This window comes from Ambystoma mexicanum, chromosome 3q, assembly GCF_040938575.1.
Source record: "Ambystoma mexicanum isolate Mex_15411 chromosome 3q, UKY_AmexF1_1, whole genome shotgun sequence".
Taxonomy (NCBI): Eukaryota; Metazoa; Chordata; class Amphibia; order Caudata; family Ambystomatidae; genus Ambystoma; species Ambystoma mexicanum.
In genome coordinates, this window is record NC_090926.1 from 1,095,582,960 (window position 1) to 1,095,597,960 (window position 15,001).

Below are 15,001 nucleotides of genomic sequence, written 5' to 3' on the forward strand. Positions count from 1 at the left end.
AATATGTATGCGTGTTCCCCAACTAGGTCTTGATTCTCCTGACTTGCTGTTAGCCTGTCCAGAAAGTCTGCATTAGGTTTCAACTACCTAGAATAATTCCGAGTCATTCATAAAGTGTAACATTGGGTTTTTCTTTCCCTGGTTTGTTTTAGACCGACACAAAAAGTATTAATAAACACCTGCCTTGAAGTTGCTAATCGCTCCTGTAAAAAGTGTATAGGTTTTACTTACCTTGAGTAAATATTAACCAAAAATAAGGTAGAGTTATTGCTTCCCTTAGTCTGAACTAAAAAGCAACTGCAATTGAATATTACACCCCTGGTTCCAATTGCCCAAGAATAACTGAGTTATCCTACATCAGTTATAGGTTTATACTGTTCCTAGTATCTGATCAGAAATTTTTATTAGTCAGATTAGCTGGACATGATTTCTTGCTGAGCGTCACAGTACAACTGGTAGGGTCTACTATCCTTGAATTACTGAATCTAATCTTAAAATAACCATTGGTTTTTACTCCCCAAGAATAGGTGTGACCTATACTGAATGTATGAAAAGGTTCGACTTCCCTAGAACTACTGTTCGGTGTTCCAAATAAGCTTATATGCTTTGGTATGTGTACATTAAAAGCATAGTGTTGTCTTTTTCTAATTGTGGTTATGCATAATGTGATGGTACTTATTTCCCCCCCAAGATATATCTGGGCCTACTTGGAGTTAAATAAAGCCATTATTGTTTACAATACATAGTGTTTCAATGTTTCTTTGGACCATGTGTATTACAATTTCATTTGTACTGATTCTACAGCCCTCTCTAACCTCCTAAAATAAGCCTGGCTGCTCCGGGTGGAGTCTTGTACTGTCTCAGTTGAATGGTTTTGCTAAGCCCTTAGTTGGACTTCAGAAAAACTGTCCTAACACTATGGGTGTTAGGACTTCCCTGGCTGGTAGCGGTGCATGGTGTAAAACAGAACCCAACACTCCCCTTGTATGGTATAACGGACGCAAAAACAATCTGTTCCAACCCCATCATTTCGGGTTGCGAGCATTTCATCTAGCTGATTTGTGCTATAATCAGCAATTTGACTAAATGTTTTCGATGGAGACTCCTTTTTACAATCAAAGACATGTTTCACCCTTCTTTTAACTCTTTGAGTGGGCATACAAGATGCTGGGAAATTAATAAAGTTAAACAATGTAACTCATTAAGCTGTCCAACCATAAGCTAAAACCAGGGAAATTACACATTCAATTTGCATTTGGAAACTTATTCTGCTATTATAAGTTATGCAGCCTCCCCTAATAGCCGCCTTCCCCAACAGAAGTCTTTTACATAGTTTGCACTGAATTCACTCTTTCCATGTCTTATGATGACATGCATCACTTACCGTATGATGATTGTATCTGCTTAGATTCACATGCTGTGCATATGGTCAAGCATCCAGTGGTAACCGCAGAGTATTGCATGTTGTCTTTAGGGGACGTCGGCATAGGCGTGTCTAACACTATCCCTATCGTGACGTGTAGTGTACCCAAAATCCCTCACGCACCGAGGTCCCTCCGATTGTATTTTTTTCTGCCATGAGGGAGGCGAAGGCTATAGTTGGCGAGTACATAAAGAGAGAAAGTAGTAAGACGTCCATGTTCCTTCCACCCCGAGCAGGGAGGTAGGGAGGGCGCATGTGAATCTAAGCAGATACAATCATCAGAAATGCAATTACGGTAAGTAATGCATGTCTTCTGATGCTTGTTAATCTGCTTAGAATCACATGCTGTGCATAGACTAGCAAGCAGTACCGGAGTTGGAGGTGGGTTGTGAGACAGAACAGTAGAGAAAAGATGTCTTAGTACTGCTTGTTCCACCAGAGAATCAGACCTAGAAGGAGTGTCTAGGCAATAGTGTTTTGTAAAGGTGTGTACAGAACTTCAGGTTGCCATTTTGCAAATGGACTCAAGGGGAACATTTGCAATGAATGCTATGGATGCGCCAGTGCCCACAGTAGAATGTGCTCTAGGCTTGAAGGGCAGTTTTCTCTTAGCCAAAGAGAAACATTGTTAAGCATTTAACAATCCACCTTGAGATAGCCGATTTAGAGACAGGATCCCCTTCTCTACCAGCTGCCACTGAAATGAAAAAAATGGGTTCGTTTTCCTCAGCAGTTTAGTTCTTTCCAGTTAGAACATGACTGTCCTGCGCACATCTAGTGTGTGTCGGCTTTCGGCCGTGCTAGTGGGATTCTGGAAAAAAGTAGGAAGTTCAAGCGATTGGTTCACATGGAACTTCGAGATGAATTTAGGCGCAAATCTGAGGTGAGTGCGCAGAACTAACCAGGTTACTCGCTGTAGTGACACCTTATTCCTAGTCCATAGTCCCCTTTCCTCCATACTTATGGGACATTCCTCCGTCCCGTGGGACGGGACCGGAGCACTTTGTAAAAGCATCCAAAATTTTGCAAACATTTTAGTCCTTCCTCTCCTACGTGGGGCACAGCACGCGGCTGTAACCCCGCCCATCTGGGCACCACCCCGCACATTACCCCTCAGTCCTTTTCCATCGCCAGGTCAGAGACCTTTAAGCAATAACAGAGGAACCTTATTAGAGGGGACGGCGGGCGGGCGTATGGAGGAAAGGGGACTATAGACTAGGAGTAAGGTGGTCACTATGGTGAGTAACCTGGTTATACTCCTACGTCCCGTTCCCTTTCCTCCATACTTACAGAAGATTCCCAAGCACTCCTTACAATAACTATGGGTGGATGGAAAACCCCTTGCTAAAAAATGTTCTTCAGCACAGCCCGACCAAACTGAGCATCAGAAATGGAGCTCAGGTCTAGACAATTGCGATTGTCTCCCAGGGGACATATTTCTGAAAGGCAACTACGGATGCCTTGCCCCACACCAGGTGTGCATGAATACCTTTAGGAGACTGCAGTCCTTGGACGGTGTAAGACTCCGTAATGCAGGCAGCGATCCATCTTGAGATAGTCACCTTACAGGCCTGCTTACCTTGTGGTTTACCAAAGGTAACCAACAGTTGAGAAGAGCTCCTAAATTCAGATGTTCTGTCCATATAGAACTTAAGAGCCCTTCTAACATCTAGGCAATGCAGAACCCTTTCCGCTTCTGAAGCGGGGTTCGGAAAAAAGACTGGCAGGGAGACTGACTGTTTCAAATGGAAATCAGAGACCACCTTCGGCAGGAAAGCAGGGTTTGTCCATAGGACCACCTTATCGCTGGAAAAACCAAGAAGGGATGCTCCACCGACAAAGCCTGGAGCTCACTCGCACGCCTTGCTGAAGTAACGGCAACCAAAAAGGACACCCTCCACGACCAGTGTTTAAGGTCCACCATGGCCATTGGTTCGAAGGGTTTATGGCACAACTCCGTAAGGACCACATTGAGATCCCACGTCGGGTGCGGTTTACGAACCGGGGAATAAAGACGCATCAAACCTGCGAAATGCCTCTTAACCACTGGATTGGACAGAGTAAGAGCATTGGTCCGTAGATAGGTAGGCCAATACTGCCAAAAGATGACAGAACGTGAATGCCCATCTCTGCTAGGTGGGATACGAAGGACAGCACAGTGTCAATCATAGCCGCCCTTGGGTCCAGCTGTTTGTCTAAGAACCAATGACAGAACCTAAGCCATTTGCTTCTATACTGAGACCTACTCGAGGGTTTCACAGACTGCTTCAAAAATGTGCATGTTGGTATCCAGTTAAAATGTTGAAATAAAATGTCGAAAAAAATGCCAAACCAAAATAAAAATTTGAATGTTTTTTTAAATATTGTTTTTGGGGTTTAGCTAATACATTGGAAATCAAAAAAAGAACGGGGAGTTGGTGGGGGACCCCCCTTTAAAACAATTTTTTTTCGGCCTTTTTTCCCCCCGACATTATTGCATTTGAAAATGTCATTCGACATTAACTATAAACCGTGCATGTTATCCGCAGACAGGTTGAGGTGTTCTAAGAACCTGAACTCAGGCACCATGCCGCCAAGCTGAACGATTGTGGGGAGGGGTGCCACAGCTGTTCATCCCCCTGGTGAAGAAGATCGGGAGTCACAGGCGGCCTGATCAGTGCACACAGAGAACCAGAACCTGGCCGGCCACCACAGGGCTATGAGCAGAAGAGAACAGTTCACCATGTTCTTCACCAGGCTGGTGAAGCACATGCCTGGTGAAGAACATGGTGGTTCTAGAGGCTTCTGGGCCTCATTGCCTCGTGTGTTTTGGCTCTACCTCTCGCTCGTCTCAAGATGAATCAGAGGCGGGAAAGCATAGGCCCTCATGTTGTGGCAAGGAATCTCGAGCGCAACACCCAGCGAGGAGGCTCCCAGACCATTTCTGGAGGCATACAGAGGAAGTTTCTTGTTTGCCACTTTTGCGAAGAGGTCCACCTCCGGGGTGCCCCAACGCAGGAAAATCCTGGTTAGGATCTCTGCCTTCAGTTCCCACTCGTAGCTGACCATCGTCCGCCGACTGAGGGCATCTGCCGTGACGTTCAGCTGGCCCGGAATTTGTACCGCCACTAGCCAGACACCATGACGAACTGCCCACTCCCAAATCTGGATGGACAGGTCCACGAGAGGGGGTGACTTGGTGCCCCGATGCTTGTTGATGTAATACATTGACACCACATTGTCCGTGCGGATACGGACCACCTTGTTGGCAATGATCGGTCTGAACACCTTGAGCACTAGGAAAATCTCCAGAAGCTCCAGATGATTCATGTGGAGGAGCTGTCCTGAGTAGACCAAAGGATCGAGACCTAAAAAAGATCCAACGTCGCACCCCACCCCAGAAGAGAGGAGTCCGTCGTGACGGTCACCATCAGGGCTGGGTCCTGAAACCCCGCTCCCACCGACAGGTTGCTGAGACAACCACCACTCTAGGTCCGCTCTCATGGAAACCGGAATCAATATCGACTTGGAGTCCGGATCCACGGCTTGACGCCAAGAGCTCCGCAAAGCCATCCGAGACCGCCTCATCTTGAGACGAGCGAGAGGTAGAGCCAAAACACACGAGGCAATGAGGCCCAGAAGCCTCTAGAACCACCAGGCCGACATGCTCTCTGACTGCACAAACATCTGACATGTGGCCAACAGATCCGCCATTCTGTCCCCGGTCAGATGAACTCTACAGTCTATCGTGTTCCAGCGAAAACACAGGAAAATCAAGTCCTGAGAGACCATCATGGAAGATTTACAACAATTCACTGACAGCCCGAGGTTGAACAAGAGCTGGAGGAGACGCTGAAGATTGCAGGCGGCTTTCAACGGGCAAGGGCTGTGTAAGAGCTAGTCATCCAAATACGGATACACATGGATACCCTGCAGACGAAGATAGGCCGCGATCACTGACATCTTCGTAAAGACACGCAGCGCCAAGCTGATGCCAAAAGGAAGCACTCGAAACTGGAAGTGCTCCTCTCCGACAGAGAAACGAAGATATCTCTTATGTGGATTCCAGACCAGTATATGCATATACGCATCCCGAAGGTCCACCACTCGGAGCCAACCGCCCATCTGCAAAGAAGACCATATCTGGCTGGGCGTGATCTTGAATTTCTTTTGGGGTAGGAAAAGATTGAACTGGGAAAGGTGTACGATGGTGCGCAGGCCAGCCTGGTGGGCACCGTAAACAGTCGGGAGTAGAAGCCCTCCCCTCGCTCCCCTAGGGGGAACAGGTTCCACAGCTCTGAGGTCCAGCAATTTCTGGAGCTCGGCTTTTAGGGAGGACGACCCCGACTGCTGGAAAGGAGGGTTGAAGGGTGGGGTAGGGGGTAAGGGTAAGCGGAAGCCCGCCCAAGCGACTGACAAGACCCACCGGTCCTCGGTGATGGTCTGCCACGCCTCCCAATGAGACACAATGCGCCCTCCCACTGGGGTCTCGTGCAAGCGCGGAGAACCCCAATTTGGCTGGTTTTCGGTGGCGTTACCACCTGAACCCGAAGAGGAGGCTGAGGAGCGGGAGAAAAATCGAGTTCGCTGCTGCCTCCGGCGGGAATTTCCCAAAGGGGTATCCGATTTCCGATCTAGGAAACCTCTGAAAACAGAGGAGGGCCGGCTTTACAACAACGGTCTCTGGGTTCTAAAAGTAGTTTTAACCAGGACGGACAAGGACTTAGCTGTCTGGGTGCTGTCCTTCGTTTTGGTCAGCTCCACATCCATTGTGGAATGGAAAAGCTCCTTACCGTCAAACAGCAGGTCCAACACCTTGTCCTGCACCTCCTTTGAGAACTTGGTGGCATGCAACCAAGCCTGTCGAGAGGTATTAACTCCCAGCATAAGGCACTCGGCCGAAGTGTCGACATGAGCAGCGGCCTCCAGTAGATCCTGGGCCAAGACCCTGGCATCGGACAATCCTGCCTTAAAGTCTTCCAGCTTCTCGACCGGAATGAACTCCTCGAACTCCGACAGACCTTTCCACATCTTCATATTCGCCCCCCGCTAACAGTTCCGCATTGGCCTGCCGGAGCTGCAGAGCAGAGTTATCAAATATCTTCTTCCCAATGGAGTCGAGGAGCTTATCCTCTCTCTCCAGGACCTGAGTAGCAGTTGAAGAGGATGCTGCAGGCCTGGACTATAACGTGGCTGCAGCCACCACCGTGGAAGAGGTGGGCAGTCAAGATGTGTGCAGCCTGTAGCACACGTCAATTTTCTTATTGACGAAAAGTCCAGAGTGCAGCTTTTCCCAGACTCTACGGACTGCGGCCAAAACGCCCTTCTGCAAGAACAGGCTGGTACGCTCTGAAGGAGACAAGGTGAACGCCACCGAAAGTACACCCTCCTGCGGAGCGGGTGCCTCAGGTACTGGAACATCCAATAGGCACATGTCCAGTACCCGGTCGTGAAAAGCTCTAATAGAGCGGGGCTGGTCTTTGCTGTCCTGATCGCCCAGCGCATCATCTGACAGGAAGGGTTCTTCTGAGCCGCGTCAGGCACTGCCTTGTCCACGGGGACAACGGAGGCAAGAGCAGATGGGTCGGGGGAGGCACCGTAGGCAATGGCAGAACCACCGGAGGCGCGGGTGGAGCCAGAGGTGCAGGCAGGCATATCTCCCTAAAAAAGACCCTCAAAATACTCCCTCATGTGATCAGTATGCATGAGCACCTGAAATTTGCCGAAAAAGGCGTCCTCCGGAGAAAGCTTTGGAGCTGCCAGAGAAGGCCCCTCATGAGGGGGATAATTCCACGGATGCAGAGGGGAGGGTTGTCAAGCCGGCCCATCCCCCGAGGTATCCACATAAATCAAGGGTGCCGAACCCACAGTTATGCGGAATGACTATCCGTGCGTTCGTCGTAAACTGGACGGAACGGTTGCGCAAAAGGAACCTTGTGTTCACCTACAGAACCGCTCCCCACACCTGAGGCCGATGGCGTAGTTGTGGGAGAAGCACACAAAATGGCAGCCGTAGTCGTGGCAGGAACAGCTGCCATTTTGCCATCACCTGAGGGGAACTGCGGCACGTGTGGAAGTGAGGCAGGGGTTCCCGTCGGTGGATCAGGGGTTTTCATTTTAGCCTTTACACAAGGAACCTCGGCCGAGTCGGTACTGTGTGGCCTGGATTATTTCTGCGACATACCAAGAGCCAAACTAGCCTTCACAGGAAGGGCCTCGGCACTGCCACTGCTTGCCCCCCTCAACAGTTTTGGCGTCGCCACAAGAGCGGGAACGGTGGGAAATGGCTTTCACCAATAAGGCCTTCTTAGGCCTCAGAAATGTTGGTTTCCTTAGCCTCTGTACGAGGGACCTCAGACCCAAGTCCGGTCACAGCCTTGCCACTGCGGGCCTCGAACAGGTGTTCACCCATCGGCGCACCCCAGTACTTTTGTGGGAAGCCGATGAAGAGGCCTCAAAGCGAGCTCCGGTACCAGACGACTCAGTAGAACTTGGTCTACAAGAAGCTCCCACAAGAGGGGCCACGGCGCATGCTCCGGTATCCACAGGCCCCTTACGGAGAACCTCAGAAAACTCTGATACACTTATTAGGCTCCCAAGGCACCTCAGGGCAAGCCCCGGTGATAGAGCAGTCAACGCTCCTCCCCAACGCTCCTCCCCGACCGGGAAGAACCCAGGAAGGTGTCTCCCGGTTGGGGTGCTCTGAAAAGTAAAGTACTTACCGGGTGTTTCTTCTTTTCGTCGATGAAAGATTGAAAATGTGAAGTAGGAGTATGCTGAACACCTCCTCCCACTGCTCTTACCAACGTTGATATGCCTGGACTGAAAGGGAGACGCAATAGAAACATGAGTCCCAACAGTGATCCGGACCCAAACACTCTAAACAAAGAGGATGGGGATCATAGACAAATTCCCCTGACCATGTTATCCAGAGACCGTTCCCCTTGGAGCGGTTCTGGGGGTACCTGGAGGCGTAGTCTTGGCAGTGGGCATTCTCCTGAGTTGCGAACAGGTCGATCTCTGGGAAGCCCTATTCTGCAAAGACGTTGGACATGTCTTCGTGCAGACGCCATTCGTATTCTACAGGCAGAGGAAAATCTCTGCTTAGCACGTCTGCCAGAAGATTGAGTTCCCCTGGAACATGTTGGGACAACAAACATCTTGTGTCAGAGAGCCCATATCCAAATGTTTTGGGACAGCTTGGATAGCCCCAGAGAGTGAGTGCCGCCCCCGTTTGTTCAGGTAATACATGGCTGTAGTGGTGTTTGTTAGAATCAGCACTGTCTTCCCTTTTAGTTGCATCTGAAAGGCCTTTAATGCCTTGAACACCGCTAATAGCTCCAGTAAATTTATATGGTTGGACGCTACTTGTGGGGACCACACTCCATGTGCTGTCTGCTGACGCAGATGAGCCCCCAACCCCATGAGAGATGCGGCTGTCGTGAGAGTGGCTTCCATTGCAGGGGTGGTGAAGGTTTTCCACTTCAGAAGGTTCTCTTGACCACCACTGCAGAGAGAACGAGAACTGGCGAGACAACTACCAGATCTTCCCATTGACCGCTGGCCTGACACCACTGGCTGTTAAATGGGACGCATGCGCAGCCATGCGTGGGGAACCAAGTATATGCACAACGCCATCATTCCTAGCAAACGCATGGCTTTGCGCACTGTCACCTCCCGACTGGCTACATATTGAGGGATCTGAAAAAGCATGTTCTGAACCTTCTTGTTGGAGGGGAAGACGAGGCCATCTTTTGTCCGGATTAGAGCTCCCAGAAATTGTTTTATTTGACTGGGGACTAGAATGGATTTCTTCTCGATGGAGAACCCCAGACTGAACAGGTCTACGTCTTTTGGGTGTTCAAAAAACATGTGTCGTAGGAGTCCCCTGTTATAAGCCAGTCGTCGAGGGAAGGGTATACTGGGACGCATAACCTGCGCAGGTGTGCTGCAGCTACTGCCAGGACCTTCGTACACACTCTTGGCACCGAGGCAATGCCGAAGGGGAGTACCTTGAATTGGTAATGCCTGTCCTCCCTCATCAACCTTCGATATTTCCTGTGCGCTGGCAACATTGAAATATGAAAGTATGCATCTTTCATGTCCAATGTTGCCATGTAGTCCCCGTTTCAGCAGTGGGATCACCTACTGTAGAGTTACCATGCAAAACTTGAGGTTTTATGAACTTGTTCGCTGGGTGCAGGTCTAGAACAGGGCGCATGGGGAGGTCCTTTTTGGGTACAAGGAAGTACACTGAATAAATACCCTGGTTTACCTGAAGAATGGGGATGGCGTCTATGGCGTCCTTTCCCAGCAGAGCTTCCACCTCTTGATTCAGGATCTCCAGATGATCTGGTGAAAGGCGCAGTGTGGTCTGAATTGTGGAAGTTGGGCGAATTCCACACAGTACCCGTGGGTGCCCGTCTTTATGACCCAAAGTTATTCCCTCCACCTGGATCTGACCAGAGGCTGCGGCTCCTCTAGGATCGAGGCCTCTGGCTTTGCCACGTTGCTGACCTCTTGGTGGGTAGTATGCGGGCTTCCTGATATGTTTCCTGTGCCATAGTTGTTCTGACTTGCATGGGACTGCCCTCGAAAGGACCGCCAAGAATTACTTCTTCTCTGGGGAGGGGGTGGGGGTGTCTTTGAACAATTTAAGATGCCCCTGCTTGCGCTTTCACCTTTGACGTACACGTCGAAATAGGTGTAGGGGTTGTGTGTTTCATGTAATGTGCTTGTACGCCCCTGTCGCCGGGTGTTGTCCCTGAAGCGAGACCAGAGTCAGGCATTAAAGGGTTGGGGACGGGCGTGGCAGACCTAGAAGTGTCCGCCTCGAGGACTATCAAATCCGCAACGGATGTGTGGCCATCGGAGTTGCCCCCGTTACTTTCGGCGGGTGTGGCGGTGGGGGAAGGGGGTTCCACCCGCAACATCCGTACGCGGCCCACCACTTTACACGGCGCTCCTTAAGGGTCTTAGGCCGAAGGAGTTTACAAGCCGCACACCGCTTCTCGCCGTAATCTAAGGGGAGACCGGAGTTGCACGTCCTGTGTTCGTCCTTCCATGGGTATCTGACCCTACACTTAGGGCAGAACCTAAAAGGAGTCCTTTCCATAGCAAAAGGGAAAGATGACCAGACCTAGAGTGTAGAGGCGGAAAGAGGAAAGATCACGGAAATATGGCCACCCCAACCCCACTCTCCCTACTGTAAAGGCTGGCCAGAAGGCCGCCGAAACTTAGGCGCCGAAATCCACCGCCGTAGACAAGTCCCCCGCAGTCTTCATCGAAATTGTTCTTGGTGTCTAAATGACTTAAGGTGGGGGATAACCGACAAGTCAGTTTAAGATAAACAATGTCTCTTATATAAGAGCTCTGCTATAGGGCGACCAGTTATATGGGCGGAAAAACAACCTGAGGGACCTCGGCGCGTGAGGGATTTTGGGTACACTACACATCACGATGGGGATAGTGACAGACACGCCTATGCCGACTACCCCTTTCGGTCCCCGAAAGACAAAATGCAATGCTCCCGTTATCACTGGATGTCGGACCATATGCACAGCATGTGATTCTAAGCAGATTAACAAGCACCAGAAACATGGATTTTGTTTTCAGATATGTGATCCTGGGATTTTTAAAATATTCTTCTAACAAACTGTGTGTAACCCAAAAAACATGTTTACCATTTTTCAACTGACCTTTTGCAATTTAAATCCTAAAGCTACACCAGAACAATGCCTTTTTATTTTGAACATACATGCAGGTTTTCACAGCTGTAGGTAACATGGTCCCCAGCCATCTGTTTCGGATGCCCCACTCGTCCCCACTGCACAACGTGCAAGAATGGCTTGAAGAATGGTGGCAGTGACGGAGTCTGAGCTTCCCTGTGGCACTTCCATTCCATACAGCCGATGCTTGTCCAGCTCTGGTTAGTTTGGCTTTTTAACTGGACTTCACTGAAGGACACGCAGAGTGCATATAAATCAAGTGGCTCAAGGAAGGTCTTGTAAAACGTTTTTATTACACCAGCAGCCTGTTTACAACTCCAATTAAGTCATTAACTCTCAGAAGACTGCTTTCAAAAATCCTTAGCAGACAACTCAAGTGCAAAGTCTGATGAGGCTTGATTACAGCAAGCTCAAAGAGTTCCCATGAAGAAGTGTTTTGGGTGGGGAGAGAGGAATGGCCATGGGCGGTCAACGGGTTGACTAATAACCAAACACCACCTATGTGTCCCTCATGCCATTCCTCCCGATCTGCACTCTATTGCAATAGGTTAGGCTTATAGGTGTCGCTTGCGACACCTGATAGTACAAACAAAAAAAACAAATGGTTGCGGAGTGTGTGGTAGTGAAGAGAAGAATGATGCAAAAGGAGGGAGTAAGGGTGTCAGGGAACTGTGAAATGTTAGAAGAAATGTAGCATTCAAGTCATCAGCAAAGAGCGGAAAAGATGGAGCGGGCTTGGGGGATGGAAAACATGGACTAGAGGGATCTTGAATAGCTTGCTAGGTAACAGTGAAGAAGTGGAGGTTAGTTTGGTGGAGAAGAATTCTTGGCAGAGTAAAGCAGAAGAGAATTAAAGGATTGCTTGAAGAAAGCAAAGAGGATTGTTTTTGCACCAGCAGCATAACTGGAGGGTTAGGTAGCTGGATGCCTGGGGAGAACCAGAAATGAGGGTGGATGGAGATAAAAAGCCATCGGGATGGTGGTGCGTGAAGGGAGCAGCATGTGCCAGATTGAGGTTTTGGAAGGCCTTTCCAATAGAGTAAGCAAGGGGTGAGATGAGCAACATTCGGAAGTTGCTCTTTGTGATACAGTAAGGGTAGGGAGCAGTGTGGAAGAATAGATGGTGACTTTGGGGGGTGGTTGGAGTTGGAAGGATCAATAAACAGAGGCCAGGGTTTGAGAGGAAGGGAAGAGGATATGGAGGGAACTGCCATGAAGGTGGGTATACTATTTGCAGAGGGTGAGCAATGGTCAAAGCGGGAGGAGTCAAGTGGAAGATGGTGTGCTTTATTCAGGTAAGGGAAGTTGAAGACTCCAATGAGTAAGATCAGATACGATAAGAGATTCTAGTAAGAGATCCAAGACCCAGACAAAATGGTTTTACTCAGAATAGTGGCAAGAGGAGTTGGTGCAAGGAGTTCACATCAAAGTGGTTGAATAAGGGGATGATGTCAAGGGGGAGGGGTAAGGTTTTCAGGTAAGAATATTTCAATGGAACATATCGATTAGCTGGAGTAAAGATACTGAAGGCTAATGGGTAACAATGTTACCACAGAATAGGAGACAAAGGCTCCTGATGTTAGATATTGCCTAATGCAAATTATTGGTCATTATTTAATGAATGACTGCCATTTCTGCAGGTTTAAGGAGCACTCAGGGAAAACAAATACTTTGCTCAATTGAACGAACTTACTTGCGAGACCGAAATGCCACCCCTTTTGGCTAGATCTTCTTTGGCTTCTTCGCTGGGGTAGGGATTACTCAAATGTGAATAGAAGTATTCATTAAGAACTTCTGTTGCTTGTTTGCTGAAATTACGTCGCTTACGCCTGGAAATAAACAAATATATTAACTGATAAATATAAAACATTGACAATATTGGTGTCTCAATGAAATAAAAAGAAGGTTGCTCACCATAGTGACTACTGTACTCCTAGTCCCCTTTCCTCCAACCAAGTGGGGCATTACAGATATGATATGGCATTTATAATGCGCCTATACACAAATGCTTCAAGGCGTGACAAGGCATGGGGTGGGGAGGGATAAAGGGAGGACAGACAACGATCCTACTAGGCCAGGTGTCATTCAGATCGCGCAACTATTAGTCATATTTTTTTATGCAGGCCCGGTGCATGAACGGCAACAGGCTCTGGGCCTTGCTCCACAGTACTTTTCTCCATGTGGTCAGGGTCAGACAGGTTTTAAATCAGCTAGATATTTAGCCCTGCATTTTTTCCTTTCGGTCAGGATTGCTTTGCTCTCGCAGTCTGTTTCATAAGCTTATGCTGGGACAAAAAGGCTTTGCCTCTTGCTGGTCGTGTAGCCACAACTACTCTGCTTCAGATCCCCAGCTCTGTTTAGTGTCTCAGTCCAGAACACAGGTGGCACACGTGCTTTGCCTGTGACACGCATTCCGCTCGGGACCTCACTCAACGCCTTCCGCGTTAGGAGGAAGACTTCAGTCAGTCAGCACCAGAGGACATTCGAGAGTTTGTGTCAGGAAAGAAGCATGGTCGGTTAGTGCCCCCCTTTTCAGGGTCCCCGATGTTAGAGGATCATCTCCAGAGACCCACAGTCACAGGAGGGGTCGTTTGCACCATAGCACTACTGGACTCGTCCTGAGGCCCACCAGGCTATTTGGGAAACCTGTTTGTGCTGAGCGTTTCCCCTTCCTGACTCAAATTCTGGTACTCGCGAGACCGAGGTTCTTCGTTGGGGGCTAACAATGGGGACCCTCTTGAGGTTCCCTCAAAAAGGGCCAATTAGTTTACGGCTGTGCTGAGGTTACCCAGACAGGGGCTAAATACACTGGGTCTACATCTTGTACCGGTACAGCTGAGGTTTCCTGCACAAGGTCCAACTATGATAAGGCGGAGTCAAAGGTGTCCCTTTCGTGCCTTATCTACACAGCATACATACGCTAGTACTGGACCAACCTCATACCAAAGTGACCAAAATTGAGCCAGCTCCCTCAGATGTCAGGTTAATTCCTTCTGTGGCATCTGCGGTGACCTCTACAACCAAGAATTGACACGTGCACACCAAGGGTATCTGGGCCATGATCATCTGTGCCTCCACCGAGAGCTCCTTTGGAACGTAATCCATTCACCATCAGAGTTGAGTGGTCAACTCCTACTTACAAGTCATTACCACCAACTCTGTCGCTGCCCATCACTTCTACTCCACTGTGTTAGGAAAAGATTTCTGTTTTGGCAACTTTCCCTCCATAGTTTTTTATGGACCCCCAATCATTTTGCTTTTTTAATCCATTCTGGCTTTTTGGTGGGGAAGTAAAGCCTGCAGCTTTACTCCCCCTGCCTTTTGCTCATTTGATATGGGGAAACATCAGTCTTTCAGAGTAACAGTACTGGAAAACTGTTTTTTAACATTGCACACAGCATCTTACAATCAGATGAAATAGGGAAACCTTTCTAGAACCCTAGATTTTTACATTGGCCTAAAGACAAACTAGGGGTAGCAATGATATATTTACTACTTTGGTGTTCATGTTCACTACTTATGGCTACTAAACGTGGCTAGTGCCCTAAAATGGCCCTGCCACAATATCTTTGCTTGTTTTTTGACAATATTGTTGTTTGGCTGCATTTCTGCCTTAACAGGTCTGGAAATCCCACATAAGGTCATGCACGTGCCCAGTAAAGCAGAGTAACGGATTGAAGGGCCAGGCTCAGGAAGGTGGAACTATGGCTGTGCATGCTCCAGCCCTCGAGTAAACCAAAGAAAAACAAAAGTAATAGTTTTTGAGGTTCTACCAAAAAGGGCTGTGGTCCCGCCCTGAAGTACTGAATGTCCCATAAGTGTGGAGAAAAGAGGACGGGAAGTAGGAGTAGGTCAGCATTGTGCTATTCAA

The 15,001-nt window shown here is 48.7% G+C and overlaps 1 protein-coding gene across 1 annotated transcript in view; it reads right to left on the minus strand.

Annotated features, from left to right (window-relative positions):
- The window catches only part of LOC138447638 (pre-B-cell leukemia transcription factor 1-like), a 345,584-nt gene that overhangs the window by 200,125 nt on the left and 130,458 nt on the right, over positions 1-15,001 (minus strand). The window contains exon 5 of the mRNA XM_069603845.1: positions 12,824-12,959. Coding sequence (XP_069459946.1) covers positions 12,824-12,959 — 136 coding nt within the window. The remainder of the gene's footprint in view (positions 1-12,823; positions 12,960-15,001) is intronic.